This window comes from Canis lupus, chromosome 1 (genome assembly GCF_048164855.1).
Source record: "Canis lupus baileyi chromosome 1, mCanLup2.hap1, whole genome shotgun sequence".
Taxonomy (NCBI): domain Eukaryota; kingdom Metazoa; phylum Chordata; class Mammalia; order Carnivora; family Canidae; genus Canis; species Canis lupus.
In genome coordinates, this window is record NC_132838.1 from 113117978 (window position 1) to 113144234 (window position 26257).

At 54.9% G+C, this 26257-nt stretch overlaps 2 protein-coding genes across 5 annotated transcripts; both read left to right on the forward strand.

Moving 5' to 3' along the window:
• Positions 1-3708: 3708 nt before the first annotated feature.
• Positions 3709-9813, forward strand: B9D2 (B9 domain containing 2). 3 transcript variants are annotated; one of them, XM_072776974.1, is made up of 4 exons: positions 3709-3955; positions 4372-4463; positions 7083-7208; positions 9270-9813. In XM_072776974.1, the coding sequence occupies exons 2-4, from the start codon at positions 4376-4378 to the stop codon at positions 9581-9583; spliced, it is 528 nt and encodes a 175-aa protein (XP_072633075.1). In that variant the 5' UTR covers positions 3709-3955; positions 4372-4375; the 3' UTR covers positions 9584-9813. The 3 variants fall into 3 exon arrangements, with proteins under 3 accessions (XP_072633075.1, XP_072633085.1, XP_072633069.1); XM_072776984.1 differs by having other exon boundaries at positions 3709-3891; XM_072776968.1 differs by lacking the exon at positions 3709-3955 and adding an exon at positions 4070-4293.
• Positions 9814-10474: 661 nt separating this feature from the next.
• Positions 10475-26220, forward strand: TGFB1 (transforming growth factor beta 1). 2 transcript variants are annotated; one of them, XM_072776933.1, is made up of 7 exons: positions 10475-11670; positions 14705-14865; positions 16594-16711; positions 18368-18445; positions 18626-18776; positions 24559-24712; positions 25137-26220. In XM_072776933.1, exons 1-7 carry the CDS (start codon positions 11316-11318, stop codon positions 25293-25295), a joined length of 1176 nt encoding a protein of 391 aa, XP_072633034.1. In that variant the 5' UTR covers positions 10475-11315; the 3' UTR covers positions 25296-26220. The 2 variants fall into 2 exon arrangements, with proteins under 2 accessions (XP_072633034.1, XP_072633043.1); XM_072776942.1 differs by having other exon boundaries at positions 10484-11670; positions 18629-18776.
• Positions 26221-26257: the final 37 nt, after the last annotated feature.

Sequence of the window (26257 nt, forward strand, 5' to 3'; positions counted from 1 at the left end):
CCTGGGGCCTGCTTAAAAATAAAAGTAATAAATAATAATAATAATAAATGAAACAAAAGGGAGACAATTCTGACATGTGCGACAATATGGACTAACCCTGAGGACAACTGTTGAATCATTCTATTTCTGTGAGGCACCAGATAGTCATATTAATATAGAAAGTAGAATGGTGGTTGCCAGGACCTGGAGGAAAAGGAAGGGGTTGGTGGCGGTGGTGGGTTTTGTTTGTAGTTTGTTTATCTATGTATTTATGTATTTTTGGGTAAGCCCAATATGGTGCTCTGAGTCATGATGCCGAGGTCAAGAGTCACAGGCCTCACTGAGACAGCCAGAGGCCCCTGTTTGTTTTTTTCATTTTTTGAGTATAGTTGACACACAATGTTACATTAGTTTCATGTATAAACATAGTGACCCAACTGCTCTAGACCCAACTGCTATGTTCACCACAAGTGTGGCTACCATCTGTCACCCTACAGAGCCATTACAATAGCATTGACCGTACTCCTTATTCTGCACCTTCCACCCCCAACTCATTCATTCCACAAGTGAAAGCCTCTGTCTCCCACTTCCCTTCATGCAGTTTGCCCATCTCCCTTCCCTCTGGCAACCAACAGAAAACATAATCTTAGGATGTTGTTTTAATTAAATTTTAAAAAATTATTTATTATATATTTTTAGAGTGAGAGAGGGAGAGAAAGAGAGCAGGAATGGGGGGTGGGAAGGGCAGAGGAAGAGGAAGAGAATCTCAAGCAGGCTCCATGCCTAGCATGGAGCCCAATGCAGAGCTGCATCTCATGACCCTGAGATCATGACCTGAGCCGAAACCAAGTCAGATGCTTAACCAACTGAGCCACCTGGGCTGCCCCAGGGACTTTGTTCTTTTGTGGGTACAGAGTTTCCATTTTGCAAGATGACGAGAGCTCTAGAGATCGGTTGCACATTTATGTGAATGGACGTAAAGCCACTGATCTGTACAGCTAAAAATGGCTAAAATGGTAAATCTTATGTGCCTTTTTACCACAATTTTTTAAATTTAAAAAGTAAAAAGTAATTAAATATTCAGTTTGCTTCTTGGAAAAGATATGTAGAATATTGTTGCAAAAAGAAAGGGGATGTGAAATATTCCACTTCAGTAATAACACACCAATAAGAAAACCCATCAATAATGGGCAGTTACTTCCTATTTGGCGGGCACCGTCCCAGATTCATTACAATTTGTAGTAGTTATCTATTGCCTCATAACAAATCAGTCCCCAAAACCCAGTGGCTTAAAACAAACATTTATCATCTGACATAGTTTCTGCTAATCAGTGTCTTGGCTGGGTGGTTCTAATTCCAGGAGTCTCATGCTGGCCAGGGCTGTGGTCATCTGAAGATCCCACTGGGGTTGGAAGATCTACTTGCAACGTGGATCACTCGCATGGTGCCGGTTGTTGGCAGAAGGCTCCGGTTCTGCCCCACTTGGGTCTTTCCACTGGCTGCTTCTCTGCTGTCACAACATGGTGGCTGACCTCCCTCACAGTGAACCACCCAAGAGAAAGAGCGGGGAGGAAGCTTCAATGCCTTTTATGACCTGGTCTTGGAAGTCACACAGCAACACTTCTGCCACACTGTATTGGCTAGAAGTGAGCTTTAAGTGCAACCTGTAATCAAGGGGGAAAGGAATCAGCTTCCGTGTATTGAAAGGAGGCCTATCAGTGGTGCCTGGCTGGCTCAGCCAGAAGAGCATGAGATTCTTGATCTTGGGATTGAGTTCAAGCCCCACGTTGGGTGTTGAGATTACTTAAATAAATAAAAGTTAAAATAATAATAATAATAAAAGAATGAAGGCATATCAAAGAATCTGTGGACGGGGCGCCCGGTTGGCTCAGTCGGAAGTACATGCCTCTCTTGATTTTGGGGTTGTGAGTTCGAGCCTCAAAGTTGGGCACAGCACTTACTGAAAAGAAAAGAAAAGAAAGGAAAGGAAAGGAAAGGAAAGGAAAGGAAAGGAAAGGAAAGGAAAGGAAAGGAAAGGAAAGGAAGAAAAGAAAAAAAAGAAAAGAAAAGAAAAGAAAAGAAAAGAAAGAAAAGAAAAGAAAAGAAAAGAAAAGAAAAGAAAAGAAAAGAAAAGAAAAAAGAAAAGAAAAGGGCAGCCCTGGTGGCTCAGCGGTTTAGCGCCACCTTCCGCCCAGGGCCTGATCCTGGGGTCCCGGGATCGAGTCCCACACATCGGGCTCCCTGCATGGAGCCTGCTTCTCCCTCTGCCTGTGTCTCTGCCTCTCTCTCTGTGCGTCTCTCATGAATAAATAAATAAAATCTTTAAAAAAAAAAAGACAAAATCTGTAGGCATAGTTTAAAACAACTTCATACATTAATTCATCGAATCCTGACAACAGTCCAACAAAGTGGATCCTATTGTTCATCCTCACATTGCAGAAAAGAAAACCAAGGTACAGAGAGGCTATAGGTTACACAGAAGGGGCAGAGCTAAGACTTAAATCTAGGTAGCTGACCTGGGAACCATTTTCTTTCTTTTTTAAAAAATATTTTATTTGTTTATTCATGAGAGACATAAAGAGGCAGGACTCGATCCCAGGACCCCAGGATCACGCCCTGAGCCAAAGGCAGAGGCTCAACCGTTGAGCCACCCAGGCTGCCCTATAAATATTATCCTATTAAGATGTTGCCCCCCCACCTGTAATTTTAAAGAATTGATTTGCAAGGGAGAGAGAGAGAGAGAGAGAGAGAGAGAATGAACTGGGGAGGAGGGGCAGAGGGAGAGGGAGAGGAAGACTCCCTATTGGGAAGGGAGCCCAACAGGGCTGGATCCCAGGACCCTGGATCATGACCTGAGCTAAAGGTAGAGGCTTAACCACTGAGCCACCAACTAACTCCCCCCCATTTATGATTTTGAGGTGGTGACTGACTACTCGTGTGGTCCCATTTTGCTAGAAATAGGAACATGAGGCTCCTTCGGTCCTGGTCTGGGCTGGAGGAATAGGGACAGACTAGGGGTTCAAGTGGATTTTGAGGGTGGAGGATACACTGCTCAGGTAATCAGTGCCTCTGACTCAGTCACTCTACTTGCACCCATTGCACGGATGAGATAATTGAGACCTGGAGCTGCGCAGAGAGTCACATGACACGTTACTGGCTGAGTCCAGCCTCCAAGAACTAGGTTTTCTGCAGATAAAGGGGCCTCGGTTCCTCATTTCTCATACCCCTTCCCCCACGCTCCCCATCCTTGCTCAGAATCAGTAACAGCGAACTGGGCGGCCTTCCGGAGAGGGAAGTTGCATTTATCAGTACTCGGGGAGCCAAGGGAAACTCTAAAAAAAGGAAGGAAAACCCCCTCCCAAGCTTGAGTCTCTCTGAGGGAGGAAGGATTTTTTTTTTCATGATAAGGCGGGGGGGCGGGGGGGAAGCACGCCATGACCTCAGGGAGCTTCCCCCTTGCTCCTGGCTCAAGCGTCTGATCTCGGTCCCGGCTGGGAGAGTCTTAGCATGGCCAGATGCGCGCGCTTATTTTGTGCGGAAGGCGTCCGGGATTAGCAGTTGGCGCGCAGGCTTCCTCAGCCACACTCAAGATGGCAGCGGCCCGACCACGCCCCACATGGCGGAACCACGAGTCGCGCTGGGAGAGCCACTCTTCCCAAAATGGAGAGAGAGGGGAGAGAAAACGCCCATCACACCTTAGCCCCGCCCTCGCTCCCTGCTCGGGCCAATTAACGGCCCGCAAGGCGGGTGCCAGGCTAGGAGGAGGCTGTGGTTGCCCCAGCAACAACCAGGGAGCCCGAAGGCGGGCGCAGCCTCGGAGGGACCGGCGCCTCGGGTGTCTCGCTGCCAGGAAGCTCGTGGGAGAGGCGCGAGCCAAGCCTAGGAAGTCGGCGTCCGCCGACAGAGGGACAGGTTAGGCGCATGAACTGCACCCCACGCTGCTGCTTCGCCCCACCTAACCGTTAGGTGCTCTGAGGTAGGAATAACGCATGCGCGGGCTTGGGGGCGGGGCTCAGGCGGCCCTGCACTTAAGACGCATGCGCCTCGCGGCGCTCGGACGCGAGGAGGCGGGGCTTTGCGCCTGTGGGCGGGGCCTCAGGGTCTTGGGGCGGGGTTTTCCGCCGCGCTGAGCCAAAGGAAGAAGTTATCTCAGAGGCGGGTAGTTAGTTAGAAGCCAGCTCCTCGCCCAGCTCTCGGCCCGCCCCCCTCATTTTTCCGGGGCTCTCTTGGGGAGGCGGTCAGGATCGTGGTTAGGACTGCAAGCTCAGTAGTTTGACGAAACTAGCCGGGAATGCTAGTGCTACGCCTTACTTGGTAGGCCTCAGTTTCCTCATCTGTCAAGTTGGCGATGATAGTACACACTTCACAGGGCTGTGATTATTTTTCTCTCAGGGCCATGGCTGAGGTGCACGTCATCGGGCAGATCATGGGGGCCACCGGTTTCTCGGAAAGTAGCCTCTTCTGCAAGTGGGGCGTCCACACAGGTATTCCCGGGCCTGGCTCATTTCCCCGCCCCGAGTTTCTGCCCTTCTTCTTTGACCTGCCCTGGCCTAGTCCCTGATCCGCATCTTCCATTGGCTCCCAGGACTCCTAGCCACGACCATACTCTGACGGTGTGACTCTCACATTGTTCTTCCCATCCCTTCCCTCTGGGGGCTCTGGCACCCATCTCTGAACCCGTAGCCCCTGAAGATGGGGCTAGACGCCCCCCCCACACACACACACTCCCAATCCTCAAAACACTAGGCTGCTTAACCCCACTGGACTTGGTCTTAGGGGTGCGCTGGGTCCCTCCCCTACTCTGCTTTCTTTGCTTTATTGAGTTCCGACTATAAAGTGGACCTCCATCCCCGCTGTACAGAGAAGAGGCCACCCTCCTGTATTCATAATTCTCTGTGAGGATGTGGGAGCCCCTTGGATCAGCTATCCACGTTCATTCACACAGGCCCAGGAGGGACTTCAGAGGCCCCCGTTTTCAGGGCTTCCCATCAGAGGCAGTATAGTAGCCAGTGTAACAAGTAGGGCCATGGGCCACCAGATCTGGGCTCAAATACTAACTCCCTCACTTATTGATTGGTGGCCTTTGGCCTTGACCTCTCTGCTTTCTTCTCTAAAAATGAAGCTAATAGCAGCTAAGAGGCAACATAGTGTTGAGGTTAAGAGCGGACTGAGTGTTAAATTAAACTGCGTATTAATTTTGTGGCCTTGGGCGCTCATCTTTGCCTTGATTTCCTTATCTGTACAATGGGAATAATAACAGCGCTTACATCATGAGGTTGTCCTGAGGACTAAATGAAAATCAGGAGCACTGAGAAGAGGGCCTGGCCCAGTTAAGTGTTTGCCTGGCTTATGTAAAAGCCGAATGGACTTCTGTTAGTAAAGCCTCGAGTGTGCTGCCTAGCGTAGAGTAAATGCTCACGAAGTGAGTGGCTGTTGCCATCATCCTCTCTGGAGGGCCTGGGCCCTTTGCAGTTTCACTGGCAGGTAGGATGTTGGCTGAGATTCCCAGGGAAAGGGGGTTCCTGCAGCTCAGCACATAAGAGGCAGGCTCCGGAGTCAGACTTGGTTTCCAGTCTGGACCCCACCACTCACCTGCTCTGTGACCCTGGCCAGGTGCTGCCCCCTCTTGGAGTCTCATTTTTCCTCATCTGTAAAGTGGGAAAGTGGGAATCTTTGTCTTTCAGAGGGGTGTTGGGAAATCTCGTATGTGAAGAGCCTGGTACTTTCCTGGCCCAGAAGGGAGGGATAACTGACATGATTTTTATTATTTTAGGGGGTTTCTTAGTGGGGGGGGACAGTTAATCCAGCAGCAAGCTCAGGGGCATCCACATAAAGGGCTTGGACCCTGCAGTCGAGATCACAGTTTGAGTCCAGCACCACCACGGGATGTTGGGCAGCTGCATTCCTGCTGTGCTCCAGCCTGGATGACCGTGCTTGCACACAGAGGCATTCACTAGGTGTTCATGGAATAAGTGGCCAAGTGACTTTCCTTCTCAGAGTCTGTTTTTTTTTACCCGTAAAATGGGGATTCTATTAACACCCACCTCCTAGGAGCACTTATTTGTCCAACAAACACTTATTGAGCACCTTCTGTGTACGAAGATCAGAGTTTGAGGTCCCGGGGACCCAGCAGTGTAGAAGAGGCATGCTCTCCTGGGGCTCCCAGTAGAGGAGACAAAATTTTTTTTAAAAAGCAGGTAAGGAAATGAGCACAGGGATCACTGACAGTGGTCACTATGGGAAGAAATGAGAGGAGATGACGTGATAGGGACTAGTGTTCGGATAGGAGGGTGGGGGGGGCACCCCTCTGTGAGAGTGGCACACTTGGGCCGATCCCTGAAGGAAAAAAACAGGCACATCCAGGAGCCGAGCTTTCTGGGCAGAAGCCAGAGGTGGTGCAAAGGCCCTGAGGAAGAGGAACAGAAATCAGGCCAGTGAGGCTAGAGGGTAGTGAGGGATGGGGAGAGTGGTGAGAGATGAGTTCAGGAAGGGGGCACAGGAGGCCACACCAAGCAGGGCCTTGTGGGCTTGGGGGGGGGGAGTCTAAACTGGGGGGTGGGGTGGGGATTAAGAGACCCAGAGGGCAGATTAAATGAATTCATGGCTAAAGCGCTTAGCACAGCGTCTGGCTTTTGCTATTATTGTCACCCCCAGAACTATTGCTATTACTATGTGCCTTTCACCATGTGCTCAAGCTCCTGAAGGCCACCCTGGGCCCCATTTTAGTCCTTGGACGAGGCCTCTAATGTGGGGTGAGAAGAGTGACAAAATGCCATCCAACGCTTATCCAGTACTCACTGTGCCCCAGACACTGTTCTGAGGGCTTTCTGTGTATTGGCTCATTTAATCCTTTCACAAAACTATGAGGGATGCGTTATTATACCCATTTTACAGAAGGGGAGACCAAGGCAGAGACAGGTAACTTGCCCAAGGTTGCACAGGCAAAAAGAAGTAGGATCAGGATTTGAACCCAGACATCTGACTCTCGAGTCCACACTTTGTAACTCCTGACTCCCCACCTCCCCCACTGCCAGGGAGAAACAGGGTCCTCCAGCTGCAGTAGCTTCCCCTTCTTGATGTCTGCTTCCCACCCCTCCCTGCAGGGGCAGCGTGGAAGCTCCTGTCTGGCGTGCGGGAGGGCCAGACACAGGTGGACACCCCCCAAGTAGGGGACATGGCCTACTGGTCCCACCCAATCGACCTGCACTTCGCCACCAAAGGTCTCCAAGGTGGGTCCCCAGCACAAGCCCTGGGCCAGGCTGAGGGGGTGGGGGGATGACTAGTGGTGCCCAAAGCCGCTGGGACTGGGAACCAAGTCCCAGCCCTGTTCCCTAGGCCCTTGGGACCCTTTCCTGGCCAGGCCTGGCCTGGGAGAGGCTGAGCTGGGGCCTGCAGACTGGCGCTAGAGGGTATAGGACTATAGGCCAGAGGCCAGGGCTCTGGGGGCCAGGGGGACGAGGGGGAGGTGGGGACCAGGGAGAGAAGGGAGGTGGCTTTCAAAGAGACAAACAAGAATCTTCAATCAGGAGGAAGCGGGGAGGGGTTGTGAGGGAGAGAGGCAGGGCTGCTAGCCGAGCTGTTCTGCAGCCCTGCAGCCCAGCTCAGCTGCTCACAGGGGGAAACAGTATGCGGGGGAGGAAGGGTATCAGAAAACCTTTCCTCGTGGAAAATTTAGATCACTGGAGAGGAGTGGATTCTAGGAAATAGCCTAGGTAAACATGCCATGTATTTTAACAATATAAATAATATTTACCGAGTGTCTGCCTGGTGCCCAGCCTGTGTTGGGTGATGCCAGGGAAATGTTGGTGATTGAGACAGCCGCCCCCTTCATCCCACAGCCCTGTCCTCGCGCGAATCACCATTCCCTTGGGGGAGACAGAGCTGTCCCCAGACAGGGGTGGCCCAGAGTGGGCCCATCGAGGATGGGAGGATCCTAGAGGGTAGGGGAGTCCAGAGGAGATGCCTGACTGCCAGGGAGTTCCGGGAGAGCTTCCTGGAGGAGGGGAGGTTTGATCAGCTTTGCTGAGAAGGGCCAGGAGGAGCTGGGACTGTGAGGCAGGCAGCTGCCCTTCAGCTCTGCAGACCTCACGTCTTCCAGCGTGGGCATCATTCATCCTTGCCTCCTCTTTCCTCAACAGCCCCCCCTCCTCGTTCTGCCCATCAGAAAATCCCTTTGGCTCTACCTTTGAAATGTATCCTAAATCCCCCCACATCTCTCCCCGGGCACCCTGGTCTGCCTACCCTCACCTCTCACCCATGCTCCCACCCTGCCCCCAGAGTCTGTCCCCTGTGAACACCCAAGTTGGGGCACATTCCTTCTTTATGCAGAACTCTCCACGGTACCCCTCTTAGGGTAAAAGCCAAAGCCTTTTTGTCGATCATAAGGCCCTGCACAATCTGGTCTGTCACCTCCTCATTCTCCCTCTCCCTCTCAGTTGGCTCCAGCCAGCTGGCCCCACCAGGCAGCTCCCATCTCAGGGCCTTTGCACCAGCTCTTCCCTCTCGGGGGCGTTCTTCCCTGGATGTCCATCCACATGGCCCACTCCCTCTCCTCCTTTAAGCATTTGCTCAAATGTCACCTTCTCCGTGAAGCTTCCCTTGCTCACCCACTTTCTAAAACTGCATCCCCACCCCCACCATACCCAGCTTTATTTTTCTCCAGAGCGGTGATCACCATCTGACATACCCTATAATTTGCTTATTTACTACATTCGTTGTCTAGGATGTCAGGAATTTTTGTCTGCTCTGTTCACCACTGTGTCCCCAGCTTCTAGAATAGGGCCTAGAGCAGAGGGGCACAGGAAGGAGGGTGAAATGGGGCCAGATCTCCAGCCTACCAGGTTGAGGACCTGAATGGTGTTCTAAGGACACCGAGAAACCTATGGAAGTGGGAGAAAGATGCTTCCAGCTGCCAGGTGGAAGGTGCATTGGAGAGCCAAGAAGGGAGGCCCTGGGCTCAGAGAGCACAGGGTGGGCCATGGTGAGGGAGAAGGGGAGGTGTCTGGGACTAGGCCCAAAGTGCTCACCTGGGGACTGCGCTGCCCTGATAGGGGGACACTGAAGAAGAGGCCACAGAAGGGAGGTCAGCTGGTCCAGAGGTTGGACTTTCTATGAGGGCACTGGGGAGCCATGGAAGGGTTTTCAGCAGTGGAAGAACAGAGATTCAGAAAGATCCCTTTGGCTGCCTCATGGATGGGAGTCCAGAGAGAAGGCTGGGGCAGAAACCCAGTGGGGAGGGGGCCGGGGGCCTCCATCGCTCCCGTCCTTCCTCCTTCCCTCCCACCCTGCAGGCTGGCCCCGGCTCCATCTCCAGGTGTGGTCGCAGGACAGCTTCGGCCGCTGCCAGCTGGCGGGCTACGGCTTTTGCCACGTGCCCAGCAGCCCGGGCACCCACCGGCTGGACTGCCCCACGTGGCGGCCCCTGGGCAGCTGGCGGGAGCAGCTGGCTCGGGCCTTCGTGGGTGGCGGCCCTCAGCTGCTGCACGGGGATGCCATCTACAGCGGCGCCGACCGCTACCGGCTGCACACGGCGGCCGGAGGCCTGGTCCACCTGGAGCTGGGGCTGCTGCTGCGCCACTTCGACCGCTACGGGGTGGAGTGCTGACCCTGCCTGCCCGGGAGGGGGCCGGGGGCTCTGGACACTGTCGGGTCTGACCCCAGCCAGTACGGCAGTGGCTTCTGTCCCCACTAGCACCTCCAGCCCGGTGGCCACCCCCTCAGATCCAGTTTCCTTGTCTGTAAAATGGGGACAGTGAGTGTGCGGGGTGGCGGGGGTCAGGTGAGAAGAGGCTGGTTTGCCCTGCAAATGCTCAATAAAGGAGAGCGGTTCTTACAGGTGTGGGTGCCCTCCTGACTTCACCGGCCAGGTGCCTGGTGCCCTGTCCTCCCACTGACACCCTCCTTCAGGCCCCCACCTCTGACACACCCACTTCCCCTACCCTCTACCTCAGTCTCTGTCCCCCTCCCCACTCTGGGTTCCCCCACTTAGGACCCTGTCTCCTTGGGGGGGGGGTCTCTCCTCTGTGCCCCTCTCCCCCTGGGACCCCGTCTTCCGGCGGACCCTCTTCCCAGCCTTCCCACTCTCGGATCCCCCGTGCCCGGTGTCCCCAACCTCTGATGGGGCCCGCCCGCCAGGTCCTTCTCTCCGTGACCCCGCGCAGCCCTCGGAGCACACGCCGCCCGCTGGCCCGCTAGGGTCGCGCTCAGCCGCCAGGAGGCAGCACCCCGTTCGCGGGGCGGAGCCGGGGTGCCCGCCCCCTCCCCCCGGGGCTTAAGGGACCCCCCTCGGAGCCCGCCCACGCGAGATGAGGACGGTGGCCCGGCCCCCCCATGTCCTCCCCCTGGGGGCCGCCCCCGCCCCGCGCGCTTCCTGGGTGGGGCCGGGGCGGCTTCAAAACCCCCCGCCGCCCCAGCCGGTCCCCGCCGCCGCCGCCGCCGCCGCCGCCCTTCGCGCCCCGGGCCGTCCCACCCCCTCCTCCCGCCGCGGATCCGCCAGACAGCGAGGCCCCCGGCCGGGGGCAGGGGGGACGCCCCCTCCGGGGCACCCCCCGGCTCGGAGCCGCCCGCGGGCCGGCCTCGGCCGGGAGCGGAGGAAGGAGCCGCCGCGGAGCAGCCCGAGGCCCCAGAGTCTGAGACGAGCCGCCGCCGCCCCCGCCGCCGCCGCCGCCACTGCGGGGAGGAGGGGGAGGAGGAGCGGGAGGAGGGACGAGCTGGTTGGGAGAAGAGGAAAAAAAGTTTTGAGACTTTTCCGCTGCCGCTGGGAGCCGGAGGCGCGGGGACCGATTGGCGCGGCGCTGCCCCGCCAGGAGGCAGGACTTGGGGACCCCAGACCGCCCCCACCGCCGCCTCGGACGCTTGCTCCCTCCCTGCCCCCTCCACGGCGCCCCCCCCGGCGCCCCCATTCCGGACCAGCCCTCAGGAGCCGCCAACCCGGACTCCCGCGAAGACTTGACCCCAGACCTCGGGCGCACCCCCCTGCACGCCGCTCCCCCACCCCCAGCCTCTCTCCTGAGCCCCCGCGCATCCAAGGACCCTTCTCCGGGATCCGGGAGACGGGACCTCTCTCGGACCTGCCTCAACCCCCCTCAGGACCACCCACCTCTGGTACCAGATCTCGCCCATCTCGGTTTTTTCCTTGGGATACCGAGAAACCGCCCATCAGAGCCTCCCCTCCACCTCCGCTCCGTTCTCGCTGAGGGCTTCAACTACCCCACCCCCAACCCCGACCCTCCTACCTTTCTTCGGGAGACCCCCCAGCCCCTGTAGGGGCGGGGCCTCCCTTTTCCCTCCCCAGCCCCGCTCGCGCTCTCGGCAGTGCCGGGGGCGCCGCCTCCCCCATGCCGCCCTCCGGGCTGCGGCTGCTGCCGCTGCTGCTGCCGCTGCTGCGGCTACTAGTGCTGACGCCTGGCCGGCCGGCCGCCGGACTGTCCACCTGCAAGACCATCGACATGGAACTGGTGAAGCGGAAGCGCATCGAGGCCATCCGCGGCCAGATCCTGTCCAAGCTGCGGCTCGCCAGCCCCCCGAGCCAGGGGGAGGTGCCGCCCGGGCCGCTGCCCGAGGCCGTGCTGGCCCTCTACAACAGCACCCGCGACCGGGTGGCGGGGGAGAGCGCCGAGCCGGAGCCCGAGCCCGAGGCGGACTACTACGCCAAGGAGGTCACCCGCGTGCTAATGGTGGAAAACACCAACAGTGAGCTCAGAGGGGCCGGGGACCCTGGAGGGGAGCCCCCAGGGGGCGCCGCAGCGCAGGGGTCACGGGGAGGAAATTACTGGCAGAGGAAACCGGCTAGAGGAAGAGGACCCCCGGGGTTGCCGGGAACGCGGGAGGGGGTCTCAAAGAGGACAGGACTGAGCTCCCTAACCCCCGGGTATCTGGCCCGGAGAGGAGGAGATAGGGGCTTAGTGGACCGCTCCTAGAGGGCCGTGAGAACACGCGGGCCCGTGGGGCAGCCCCCTAGAGGGAGAGAAGCAGTTTGGGGGGGTGTGGAAGGATAGAAGGGCTTCCCTCGCCACCGGGCACTAGAGGGTGGGGGTCCTGGGGTGAGGGCTGCAGAGAGGGAGCCCGCTTCGGGAGAAGCGAAGTCCCCAGCATTTGAGAAAGGAAAGGAGAGCCAGGAGGGGAAAGCTGACCCAGGGCCCAGGGGTCACGAGGCGAGAAAATTCAAGGACAGAAAAACTAGGTGAAGCGAAGCCCCGAGGTGCCGGGGAAGTGAAGAGCGGCCCCACTCGCAGCGGGCGCGGGGAACACGCGGGGCTGGGGAGGGCCCACAGAGACGCGGCGAGGGGGCTGCTGAGTGCGGGGAAGAAGGGGGCCCGAGGTCGTGGGGTGGGGGGAGGTCCCAGCGGGGGCGCAGCGGAGCCCCCCGGGATGCGCGCCAGGTGCCCCGAGTATTTGGCATAGGGACGTGAGCCGAGCGAGCCCCCAGGACACTTGGGCGGTGGGAAGGGGTTTAGAGAGAGGGAGACAAGCAGGGGAAAGGGGGGCGGGGAGGGGGTGCAAGGAGACATAAATAGCGCCGTGCCGGGAGCAGCGAGCCCCCCACGCCGCGGGAGGGGAGGAAGTGGGCTGAGTGAGGACTCGAGCCCTCGGGGGAGAAGTGGGTGGGTGCGACTCTGCAAGATCGGGGTGAGAAAACCGACTGGGTCGGGGTGAGGGAGCCCCACGTGGGTGCCACGCGCGGAGGGTGGAGCCTGCCCTCCCGGAAGGCGGGGGGAGGAGGACCCCGCAGGGCTGAACGGGGAGAGCCTGGACCCCAGATTCCCAGTTCCTCTCCGGGAGGCCGGGGAAACCCCAGCGTCCGGCCGCCTCGTCCTCCCTTCCCTTTCCTTCCCGTGCCCGGGGGGCGGGGATCCCGCGCGGAGCCTGGGGCGAGACGGGGCAGGTCGCGTCCCCGCCCTCGCGGCGGCGGCGGCGCCTCCCGCCCTCTTCACCCCTGCGCGGGGCGGGGCTGCCGCTGGGCCCGCCCCCCCGGCGCCCACGCGGGGACCCAGGTGGCCCGCGTGGCGTGGAGATTTGGTGGGGTGGGGTGCCCCTGTTCGCACACTCTGTCTTGAGTGGTGCACCTGTGGGTCCCCCTACGCCTGGGTGGCAGCTCCAACCAGATGACGCCCCTCCCCACCCACAGCTCGGCCTCACCTCTTCCGTGGTCGCTTCACCTTTCTTTAACGCTGACACCTTCCATCCTCGCCTCCCCTCCCAGGCTGCCTCCATCTGGCCCCCAAACCCCGTGTCTCTCCCGCGTGTGCCTGCCCCATCTCTGCCTTTCCTCTCTCCTGCATCTCCCTGCACGCTCTCCCCGGTGCTGTCTCCTCCCTCTGTCTCGCTCTCTCTCCTCCGCCCTGCTCCTCGGGTCTCCATCCCTCCTTCTCACGGGTCCTGCCCCTCCTTTCTCTCCCCCTCCCTCTCTGCCCCCCCCCTCCTTCCACGCCCCTGAGCTACCCTTCCTTTGGGGTTTGCTGAATAAGGCCTGGGTCGAGATAGGGCTGCTTTGTGGGGGCTGGGCTAGCCGGGCTAGAGTTAGGGAGGAGTAGGGGCAGGAGCCCATGGGAGGGGTCTCCATCCCCTCTCTCCTCAGATCCTGTCTCCACCATTTCTGTACCCCAACTGTAGAGGCCTAAAGCATGTTCCCCAGTAGTGGAAGGTCATGGCTTGCGGGCTCATCCCTAACTTTTCCTAGACTAGAAAGCACTCTTCCTAATTTTCTCCATCCCCCTGCCCCTGAAGCCATTCCTACCTAGAATGAACTTTGACTTGTCTAACCAGCTGATGGAGGAAGAGAAGGGAAGAAGGATTTCATAATAATAATAATAGTAATAATAATAATAATGGCACAATAGCAGGGAGGCAGCAGAGCCTAGGGGTTAAGAGCACAGTCTTTGGGACCAGACTGCCTAAGTTTGAATCCCAGCTCTGTAGCTCCCTACCTATGTCACCGTGGGGCAAATGACCTATTTGCCAATCTATAAAATGGGTATAATGACGATCTTTTTCTCTTGAGGCGGTTGTGAAGTTTAAATGTCTTAACGCTTGGAAAGTTATGAATTGCACCTGGCAAGTGGTGAGCACTTTTTAACACACACATGAGCGCGCACCACCCCCATGTGTAGGCTCTGCTACATGCTTTATCTGTGTCATCTCACCTATGTCACACTATAACCCTGTGGTCGGTCCTCGTTTTACAGATGAGGCTTGGGCTCAGAGAGTAGAATTCACTTGCCCAAAGCTACACAGCGCTTCAGTTAGAAGAGCCTGCTGGAAGTTAGGGAGCTTGATGTGGTTGCCTGTTCCCAAAAAATAGCAGGGAAGTGAGGCTCTGGGAAGGAATGTGACTTGCTCAAAGTCACAGAGCTGGAAGGCAGCAGAGGCAAGCAAGGTCTGATCCAAATGCCCTTGATCCTGTACCACTTGAATTTGCATCTGAGGCTCCAAGTGCTGGGGGGAGGGGGACTGAGCAAACACAGCAGCCCCCCACTGCCATGTGCCAAGTGGATGCGTGGATACTCTACAGATGATGGGAGAGAAGGATGGTTAGGATCCTGTTTTATAGAGGAGACAAATCCAGAGAGGGGGAGTCATTTGCCCAAGATCACACAGCTTAAGAGTCAGAAACAGGTTCTAACTGAGGGTTGTCAGCCCTGGAGCTCATGTTCCTAGACTTGGGGTGTGCCAGCTGCCTGCCCTTGCCCAACCCTTGACATCCATCCTCTTTGCTCGTCCTGCCTAGAAATCTATGAGAAAGTCAAGAAAAGTCCGCACAGCATATATATGCTCTTCAACACATCAGAGCTCCGAGAAGCAGTGCCTGAGCCCGTCTTGCTCTCCCGGGCAGAGTTGCGCCTGCTGAGGCTCAAGTTAAAAGCGGAGCAGCATGTGGAGCTGTACCAGGTGGGGGCCCAGGCCCTGGAGGTGGGCCATGCGCACTGGGTCAAGGTGGGCGGCAGGATGGCTCGTGGGTTCCAGGGTCCACATAGACCCTGGAGAATAGAGGTGTGCACACCATGGAATCGTAGGGCTCTTTGAAACTTTCAGACTCCTAGCCCCCTAGGGTGTGAAACACTTAGAAGGCTGGAATCTTGAAAGGTTAGAGGCTCCCAAACCGTTCTGTCCAATAGGGGAGCCACTAGCCACACATGGCCATTTAAGTTGACTAAAATTAAAAGAAAAAATTCAATTTGTCAGTCTCACTGGCCATATTTCAAGTACTCTGTAGTCACATGTGGTTAGTGGCTGCTATTTTGGATGCCACAGATAAAGAACATTTCCATCATCAGAGAAAGTTCCTTTGGATAGTTCTGTTCTAGAAGGTTTAGAGTCTCCAGGAAGATGGGGGTGTCTGGAAGGGCTGGAGTCTCTAGAAGGTTATGAGACCTAGAATCCACGTCGTATGGAACGTTAGGTTTAGGTGGGTGGTTGGCTCTTACAACAAAGGAATTTTGTCTGTTGTTAACTTCTTGGAGTCTAGAGAACTCTGCTCTATGCAGCCAGTGCCTGGAGTGATGTGCCTGGCCCCAGAGGATTATTGCATGTGGGTGTCAGGCATCTGCAGCATCTGTATTTTGGGGCATGTCCGAGTGCTGGGTGTGGAGAACATCCTAGAACTTCTCAGGCCTATTGAATGTATAATTCTTGGGGTGCTACCACGGAGTCCTGAAGATCCAGAATGGTTTCTAATATATAGCCCCTAGAAAGTTAGAGTTTCAGAAGTCAGGGCATCAGATTTGCAGAACATTTCTTTCTTTCTTTCTTTCTTTCTTTCTTTCTTTCTTTCTTTCTTTCTTTCTTTCTTTCTTTCTTTCTTTTTCTTTCTTTCTTTCTTTCTTTCTTTCTTTCTTTCTTTCTTTCTTTCTTTCTTTTTTTTAAGATTTTATTTATTTATTCGAGAGAGAGCACAGGTGGAGATGAGAGGGGGAAGCAGACTCCCCACTGAGCAGGGAGCCTGATGTGGAACCTGATCCCAGGACCCTGGGACCATGACCTGAGCAGAAGGCAGACGCTTGGGGGATTCCTGGGTGGCGCAGCAGTTTAGCGCCTGCCTTTGGCCCAGGGCACGATCCTGGAGACCCGGGATCGAATCCCACGTCGGGCTCCCGGTGCATGGAGCCTGCTTCTCCCTCTGCCTATGTCTCTGCCTCTCTCTCTCTCTCTCTGTGTGACTATCATAAATACATAAAAATTAAAAAAAAAGGCAGATGCTTAACTGACTGAGCCCCCCCAGGCGCCCCTAAATTTGCAGAGTTGTATGCTCAGTGGACCTCAGGATGTACAAGGACGATCTTAGCGTGGTAGGCTGTCCAAGCCAAAAGGGGCCTGGTATTTCACCAGTGAGAGGACTCAGGCCTGGGGAGGGCGCCACAGGGGCTCAGGGCAGAGGCTGGGCTGTCCAGGTGCTTTGGCTCCCTGGCCCCGGGGGTCTCTCTCCTCGCAGGGCCGCTCTGGGGGTGGGTGGTTCCTAAAGGGGCTCCACAAGCACGGATGTCTAGGGGGGACTGTCTGTGGGATTCTCTGGAGGCCTGTCTGGTGGAGCAGAATGAGTAAGGGTACAGTCAGTGTATTTGGGGGTGTGGAGCAGCATCTACTCACTGTCTCCCCCTGCCCCAATTTATCATCCCCCAGAAATATAGCAATGATTCCTGGCGCTACCTCAGCAACCGGCTGCTGGCGCCCAGCGACACGCCAGAATGGCTGTCCTTTGATGTCACTGGAGTCGTGAGGCAGTGGCTGAGCCATGGAGGTGAGGACCACTTCTTTGCACCACCCCTGTTTTAAAATGGGATCAATCCCCTTCTTTGTCTGGGGGCCGCCCTGCCTAGCAGCTGCCACCCCATGTTGGTGCCAAAGAGCCAAGAGCCTTCCTCCCAAACCCTCGCACTTGAGCGATGAACGCTTTTTGCATTTCCTGAGCACCTGCCCTGTGCTGTGTGATGCCGGAGATCCAGCAGTGACCCAAATAATCCCAGCCTTAACCTCATGGAGCTCTTGGTCCACTGTTGGGGTGGGGGAAATAGGGAAAGACCTGAAAACTGAGTAGGGCTGGGAAGGGGAGCCCAAGGGAGTTGCCTAACCCAGCCTTAGGTCAGGAGGGCTTCCTGGAGGATGGGACATTGGAGCTAATATTTGAGGGATAAATGGAACCGGCCCAGAAAACAAGGGGGGCAGGAGCGTTCGAGGCAGAACCTGAGTCCAGGGAGAGCCTGACACATCTGATGTGTCTGTGAGAGGACTGTCTGAGCCCACAGCACCCACATCACCTTTCCTAATCTCCCTCTTTTCATGCCTCCCCTCAACAAGTGCCAGTAGGTCCCTGCTCTGAGACTGGCCCTGTGTGGGGTGATGCTGGGGGTACAGTGGTAATGAAGACCACTTCTAGGTCCTGCCCTCCGGGGACCCACAGTCACTTTCAGACACCTAGACAGTCTTAGCAAAGCCTGAGGTGGCAGCAATGACCTGAAGGAGCAGTGTCAGGGTGGGGAGGCCCTGAGTGCAGTGGGGGTCAGGAGCAGGCGCCTGGACCCATCCGAGGGGGTCTGGGAGGGCTTCCTGGGGGAAGGGGATAGTGTTGAGACTTGTGGGGTTAGTGGTGGTTCGGCCAGGTGTTGAGAGTAGGGGGTTCAGGAGCAGGTGGGAGCTGGGAGGAGTGTCCTGGGCCGCTGGACAAGGGCTGGTCTTGATCACTGCTGAGGCTACAGTAGTACCAAGGACAGAGCCCAGCACCTAGTAGGAGCTTAGGAAATCACTCACTCATTCGTTCAAGAAACTTCTCCCACAGCTGCCCTGTTGGTTTGCATCCCAGCCCTATCTCTTTTTCCCACTTGGGGCGAGTCATCTCCCCTCTGTGGGCCTTGGCTTCCGTGTCTGTAAAATGGGGAGCTTTGGTGAAGATTTAAGGAGATAATGCTCGCAGAGTGTCTGGAACAGGGCCTTGCAGTAGATGTTTGTTTTTATGACTGTGGGCTAGGCCCAGCGGGGAGCAAGAAAACAGGAATCCCTGCCCCCAGGTGTCCTGCTTTCCACTGAGAACAGTGAGGGAAAATAAATAGGCAGATGCCAGTGTCAGAGAGGGTAAGTACTATGGAGAAAATAAAGTGGTGCCACTGTGGGGGTGGGGCCTATGTCCTGGAGGGCCTCTTGGAGGAGGTGACCTCTGAGCTAAGACCCAGAGGAGGAGGAAGAGGAGGAGGGGAGGAGGAGGAGTGGGAGGAGGAGGAGGAAGCAAGGCCAAGAACTGGAACTCTTAAGAGGGTGCAGGGAGGGGGCAGGCGGGGGTGGGGGAAGAGGCAGGCAGGAGCCCTGACCCCACCCCACACCTGCGCCTAGGGCTGCTCCCCGCCCCCTGCAGCATCGGGGTGAGCCACACCTCATACTGGCTTCCCCCTCCCCACTCCCACAGGGGAAGTCGAGGGCTTTCGCCTCAGTGCCCACTGTTCCTGTGACAGCAAAGATAACACACTGCAAGTAGACATTAACGGTGAGGCCCATCTCCCTGGCCCAGCCCCATGCCAGCGTGTGTGTGTGTGTGTGTGTGTGTGTGTGTGTGTGTGTGTGAGAGAGAGAGAGAGAGAGTCTTCCTCCCGCTGCCCCTGTCCCTATTCATCCATCTGAGAGTGTGTGTCTGTCTCCCCCACACACCCCCAACTCCAAACCAAAGCAGGGTTCAGTTCCAGCCGCCGAGGTGACCTGGCCACCATTCATGGCATGAACCGACCCTTCCTGCTCCTCATGGCCACCCCACTGGAGAGGGCCCAGCACCTGCACAGCTCCCGGCAGCGCCGGGCCCTGGACACCAACTACTGCTTCAGGTGACCTTTCTGCCTTCGACCCGGCCTCCTAGGCTGACCAGGTGTGCCACATAGGGCACCTGGCTGGTGCTATGTGTGGGGTGGCATCTCTTCCAGCCTGGAAGGCTCAGAGGACAAGGCCCGAGTTCTAGAATGGTGGGATGGTGTGTGCTCTGGGGGGCCCTAGTGTTGAGATCAGCTTGCTTTCTCGCCGGTGTGTTGGAATCAGACAGTTGGAACGAGGGACAAGGAGCATGTGGGAGTTCCGAGGGGGGGAGGTTGGCGTTCTAGAATGTTGGGACTGTAGGGCACTAGGATTCAGCATTACTGACTGAAACCTGAGAACATTGGACTCACAGAATGTTGGGGACTCCTAGAATTTGGGGATTCAGAATTAGAAGATCACACATGTTGGAGTCCTGTGCCATTCATTGGCAGATTGGAGTCTTTGACTATTGGGCTCAGAATGGTGGAAGCCTATGTTGAAATACTAGCATCCACAAATGTTGGGGTTGGAGAAAGCCAGAGTATTGGGATCCTAGAGGGTTGGGGCTCAGTGTTGGAATGTTAGAATCTCAGAAGGCTGGGATCTAAGGAGGTGGCAGCTTGGACCTCTTGAGTGATGGGCTCAGGATTATGGAACGCTGGTATATGCAATATTGTAATGTTGGAATTCTAAATGGCAAGATCCTAGAGTGGGAATGTGGCAATCCCAGCAAGCTGGAAATGCTGCTGGAGGGTTAGAACCCTAAGATGCTGGAATATTGCAATCTAAGAAAGTTGAGAAATTGGCTTCCTTAAAATGTGGAAATTCAGATTCAGGTGTTGCAGAATTAGAATGATAACCTGACCTTGTCCCTCCCCTGGCTAATATTGTGATGGTACCTCTGGGCTTTCTTATATGCTGTTCTCCTGTTGGAAAGTCAGTTCTGCTCCCAGGCTCAGCCCCAGCCTTCAGACCCGCAACCCTGTGAATGAATGCACGGATTGAGGTCTTCAGTGCTAGTGACATTAATAAATCTAACAAAGGGAGGCAGCCAGCCATGTGAGCCTCCTTAGGTAGGGTCATGGTGTCACCTAGGAAATTGGACCAAAAAATTGAACCTGCAGCTGATCAAGGCAGTAGATCCAACTACCAATTTTCCAGAGACGCAGGGACCGAGGAACATGTTAAACAACACCATGTGCTTGCAGTCAGCAATGGTTAGATTGTGGGAAACCTGACCCACTTTCTTCAGCAAATGCAATGCAAAGCTAGGTGTCGGGGGGGGGGTGAAGTAGACAGTTCTGTAGATTTCTAAAGGGATCTGAATAGATACATCAACCAATTGTAGACCTTATTTGGATCTTTATTTCTGCAGGCGAATGAAAACAAAAAAAAATGTTTGCAAGATAGTTGGGGAACTATGAACTCTATATGTTTGATGATATCAAGGAATAATTGGGGAATTCTTTTTTATGTGGTATTGTGGTTATGTTTGAAAAGATTCCTGATTTTTTTTGGAGATGTGTGGGGAAATATTTATGGATGATATGACATGGTAGATGGTCTGTACTTTGAAATCATCCAGCAGGAGAGGAGATGGTGGGAGGGGCAGAGATGCAGTGAATTTGGCGGTGATGTGAGATTGTGGCAACTAGCCTCCCTGAACACTTCCCCGGCACCCAAGGACAATGTGACGCCCTTAAGCCTGTCCTGGGTCCCCAAGTGGGTTTCTTTTACCTATCCAGCCCTGACTTGATGGCAGAAAGGCTCTGCAAGAGCTTCTCAAGCCGGGGGTGGGGTGGGGGCGGGGGCTGGCTGGCCCAGTCAGTAGAGCGTGTGACTCTTGATCTCAGAGTTGTGAGTTCAAGCTCCATGTTGAGCATGGCCACCCCACTGTACTTAGAAGCTTTGCAAGAGGCCTCAGACTTGCCCTGAACAAATGGGTTACCCAGCGCCTCAGAGTCACCTGCAGACTTGTTAAGTATGGCCTACTGTCCCCCAGCCCAAGCCCACCCCCAGTTTCTGGTTCATTAGGTTGGGGGTGGGGCCAGGGAATTTGCATTTTGCACAAGTTTGCAGGTGGTACATCTGCTGCTGTGGGGACCCCACATGGAGAATGTCCCAGGTGGGTGATAAGAGTCACAGACTATTCAAATCTCAGGACCTCAGAACACCCCCAGCAGCTGGAGTTGAGCCAGAAGTGAAAGATTATTCTGGATGAGGGTTCTTTACCTTTTTTGAGTTTAGGACCCCCTTGAGAAACTGAAAGCCAGGAAATTTCACCAAAAATAGGTCTATAAATGCACACATATGTGCCTATGGTTTTGGGAGCTCAGGATCTCCCCCCCCTTTTTTAAAGATTTTATTTATTTCTTCATGAGAGACACAGAGAGAGAGACAGAGACACAGGCAGAGGGAGAAGCAGGCTCCTTGCCGGGAGCCTGATGTGGGACTTGATCCCTCCGTCAGGGATCATGACCTGAGCCAAAGGCAGATGCTCAACCACTGAGCCACCCAGGAGCCCCAGGAGCTCAGGATCCTTGCTGAACCCAAACATGGACTCCCTGATAACCTCCTTGGCCCTTAACAGCACCTCACTTGACCTAACATCCCCTGTGTCTCTGGAACAGATGGGGAAACTGAGGCTCAAACAGACCGGGGAGGGGGGGGGGACCAGGCTGAGCTCATAGGGATCTTGGTTTCCTGGCTCCCTTCTCAGGGTTCTGTGGCTTTTGCAGAGGCCTTGTCTTGCCCCAGGAAATGCTGTATCATCACCTCTTCCCGCTCTGCTTGAGCTGACATGGCCATGCTCAGGCTCCTGGGTGGGAACCCAGCCCCAATCTCCACTTACCCGCTGTGTGTGGGCAGGCAGCACTCCCTCCTTAAGGGCTCAGTTTCTTCACCCTTCAAATGGGAATAATAATAAGGCCTGCCTCTTAGGGTTTGGAGATAATTCATTCTCTGTTGATTAATTTTTGAAAGGGTAAATAGGTGAATGTGGACCAAATCTAGAAAGGATTCTCAGAGACCCTCCAGCTCTGACACCCACCCCTCTCTGAAGAGGAGGCAGCCAGTTTTCTTGGCTTCGTGTCTCCTTCCAGAGATAGTCTCTGTTTGAAACACTTATACATAGCCATATATTTTTTATTTTGCCCAAATTGTAGAGTCCTTTAGTAGTGTGGATGTGGAGAGGGCACTGTATGTTTTTTCCTCTCTCCTTCCCTCCCCTCCCCTTTCCTCCCTCCCTCCCTTCCTTCCTTCCTTCCTTCCTTCCTTCCTTCCTTCCTTCCTTCCTTCCTTCCTTCCTTCCATTTTAAAAGTAACACATACCCACTGTTAAGAATTTGGAAAATACAGGGACATCTGGGTGGCTCAGCAGTTGAGCTGAGGGCATGATCCTGGAGTCCTGGGATTGAGTCCCACATCGGGCCCCCTGCATGGAGCCTGCTTCTCCCTCTACCTGTGTCTCTGCTTCTCTCTCTCTGTCTCTGTCTCTCATGAATAAATAAATAAAATCTTAAAAAAAAAAGAATTTGGAAAATACAGAAAGGTATTACCCATCATACCACCACACATAAAAAGTCAACATTTGAATATAGTTCCTTCCAGTCCTTTTATGCAAAACAGAATTTGGATCATACTGCACTTGTAGCTTTGCATAGTGTTTCTTTCATACGTTATGTACCTGGAATATAAAGCATTCTCGGCTGCCCGTGAATCAAGCTTTTTAGCCACGGTCCCTGCCCAGCTCAGCCATGGCCCCAGAAGCCAGCACATAAAAGGTCCCAGTTCCTTCCAGACAAGCAGGAGCCTGGGCCTCCAGCTGCATAGGATTGGCTTTAACTTCTGAGCATGGGACAGAGATTATGAGTCCAGAACAGTAGAGTGTTATACATCACTATTCTCCAACGTGTTTTTAAAAAACCTAACACACACATATATTGTATAAAATATATTATATAAATAGATATTTAAAAAAATATATTTTAATCTCTGAGCTCAGGATCCCTGGGTGGCACAACAGTTTAGCGCCTGCCTTTGGCCCAGGGCACGATCCTGGAGACCCCGGATCGAATCCCACGTCGGGCTCCCGGTGCATGGAGCCTGCTTCTCCCTCTGCCTGTGTCTCTGCCTCTCTCTCTCTCACTGTGTGCCTATCATAAATAAATAAAAATTAAAAAAAAATCTCTGAGCTCAATGTGAGGCTTGAACTCACAACCCAGGGACCAAGAGTTGCATGCTCTCCTGACTGAGCCACCCAGGTGCCCCATGTGGCAATAAGTTTTAAGAAGGAAAATAGAGGGGGATGCCTGGGTGGCTCAGCGGTTGACTGTCTGCCTTTGGCTCAGGGCGTGACCCTGGTCTGGGGATAGAGTCCCACATTGGGCTTCCTGTGAGGAGCCTGCTTCTCCCTCTGTCTATGTCTCTGTTTCCCTCTGTGTCTCTGATGAATAAGTCAATAAAGTCTTTTTTTAAAAAATGGAAAATAGAGGAAGAGGAAAAAAACTAGATATTGGAGACTATTTTTCCATTCTGGTTAAAATTTTCTTCTATTATGGAAAATTTGAAATGTAGACAAAAGCAACCAAGATATAGTATAATGAAGTCCCATGAATTCTCATCCAGCTTCAACAGGTATCAAGATTTGTCCCACTTGGTGCCTGACTGGCTTAGTCAGTAGAGTATGCAACTCTTGATCTGAGGGTTGTGAGTTCAAGCCCCACATTTGAGTGTAGAGATTACTTAAAAATTAAATATCTTTTTAAAGTAAGATTTTATTTATTTGAAAAAAAAAGCACAGTGGGGAGAAGCAGAGAGAGGGAGAGAAGCAGGCTCCCCACTGATCAGGGAGCCCGATGTGGGGCTCGATCCCAGGACACTGAGATAATAACCTGAGTCAAAGGCAGATGCTCAACTGGACTGAGCCACCCAGGTGTCCCCAAAAATAAGATCTTAAAAAAAAAAAAAAAGATTTGCCCTACTTCAGATACAGACATTGTCAAATTTTCTTCCATAACTAAAATGCCATTATTATACTGAGTGGAATTCATGATCATTTGGATTGGTATTTTGGATATTTATGGACCGCCTGCTGCATGTCAGCCAGTGTTCTAGGAGAGGTTCCCTGTGTAAAAGACATCTGAGCATATGTTTAAATGAACTGCAGAACCAAGCCAGAGTGGGTATCTGTCAGAATAACAAGCCAGGAAGAGGGAAGAACAAGTGCAAAGGTCCTGGGACAGGGCTGTGTTTGAGGAACAGGGAGGATGCTAGTGTGGCTGGAGTCAGGGAAAGTGGGGAGGGAGTTGAGATCAGCCAGCCAGACCAGGAAGCACCTTGTGGTTCCTGGTGAGGACTTGGGCATTTGCCCTGAGTGGTGTTTGAGCCCTGTTCAGAGGAGCAACATGACAAGCCCTAGCATGTGGCCCCAGAAGGCAGGGATTTCTGTTTCATTTGTACTGAGTCCCTAGTAGATCCCAGCCAAGCACACGGGATCAACAAACATTTGTTGCCCACATCGAACTCAGTGCATGCATGTGGACAGTCCTTTGGCTTCTTACAGGCTTGTTCTGAGCTTTGCGTGAGATAAGGTTTACTATGGTGCACTTAGCGGGGTGCTGGACTAGCCTGAGTGCTGTCGGTGTTAGTGTTTATCGTTGCTATTGCTGTTATTGCTGTCATTGTCACAGGTGGTGCAGGGGAGACCGAGATGGGGACTGTGCTAGGGGCAACCGAGGTGTCCTCCCGGGGGTGGGTAGGGGGCGGCTGCCCTTGCAGCAGCCCCTCCTGACCCCAGCTCCTCCCTCCCGCCTGCAGCTCCACGGAGAAGAACTGCTGCGTCCGGCAGCTCTACATTGACTTCCGCAAGGATCTGGGCTGGAAGTGGATCCATGAGCCCAAGGGTTACCACGCTAACTTCTGCCTGGGGCCCTGCCCCTACATTTGGAGCCTGGACACGCAGTACAGCAAGGTGCGTCTGGCCACGGGCTGGGGAGCAAGCAGGGACCCAGGGAGTGGAGGGAGACGAACAGGTAAAGACAGAGGGGAACTGGCCAGTTTAGAGGTGGAGAGAGACCGGGAAATCGATCTGAGGGGATGGAGACAAGGTCTGAGCAGGTAGAGACGGGGCGCAGCGGGAGACGGATGTCTGGGGAGACCCTCGTCTCCACCGAGGAGGGTAGGGGAGCAAGAGGCCGGAGTCCACAGACCGCCCGCCATGCAGAGACCGAAGACCGGGCAGGAGCGGCAAATGCGGAGAGGCCGAGACTGAACGCCCATCCGACCGAGATGAGACGGAGGGAGGGCGGGGGGGGGGGGGGGGGGGGCACTGTTGACCGGCAGGGGGCGGGTGGGGACATCCCGCCCACGACCCCCGGCCCTGACCCCGCCCGCAGGTCCTGGCCCTGTACAACCAGCACAACCCGGGCGCGTCGGCGGCGCCGTGCTGCGTGCCGCAGGCGCTGGAGCCACTGCCCATCGTGTACTACGTGGGCCGCAAGCCCAAGGTGGAGCAGCTGTCGAACATGATCGTGCGCTCCTGCAAGTGCAGCTGAGGCCCCGCCCCGTCCGGCAGGCCCCGCCCACCGGCAGGCCCGGCCCCGCCCCCGCCCGCTGCGCCGGGCTGTATTTAAGGACACCGCGCCCCAGGCATCCCCCCCCATCCCCGGGGTCCATTAAAGGTGGAGAGAGGACTGGGGTCTCTGTGTGTCGTTGGGTCCCTGACTGGGTCCCCCTCCCGACATTCCCGACGTTCCCGGCTTCCCGCTCCATCTGCCCCCTCGTGTAGCTCTCATTCATTTCCTCCCACCGACACCTGCGGAGCACTCGCTAAGCTCCAAGTACTCCCCGGTGGACGCTAGATTTATTTATTGAGCACTTAGTGCTCGGTTCCAAATGTTTTAAATTGATTAACACGTTGATCACAGTAACAAAGCTCTGAGATGCTGTGTTATGTGAGATAACATTCAGTGTAAAGGTGAGGAAGCCAGAGCCCAGAGAGATTAAGGGAATAGGTCCTGCCCACCTGGAACCTACTTTCTGGGAAGTAGATATGGAAAGCGACACTAAGACAGGAAAGCAGGATAGACTGAGAGGAGGAGGGAGAACTCCTTGGAGGAGGTAAGCATTTGGGACTTGAAGGAAGTCAAAAAGGCAGTCTGGGGGGAGCCCTGAGGGAGTGTGTTCTTGGTAGGAAGACCTAGGCAGAGCTTGGCCATGAGGATGAAGTTGGAGTGAGCAACACTAGGAGGAAAGGCCAATGTGGTTGGAGGGGAGGGACAAGGGGAAGGGTGTTGGGTGCTGAGTCAGTTGATAAATGATCAAGGGGCAGAGAGTGATAATAGTCCCCCTGCCAGGTACGGGTGTAGGAGCTCCCCTATTCTTCCCACAGCCCAGCAGAGCAGGGGTTGGCAAATTACTACCTGCAGGCCAATTCTGGCCTGCTGCCTATGTCTGTAAATAAAGTTTTATTGGAGCACAGCCATGCCCATTCCTTTGTACATCACTTAGGGCTGAG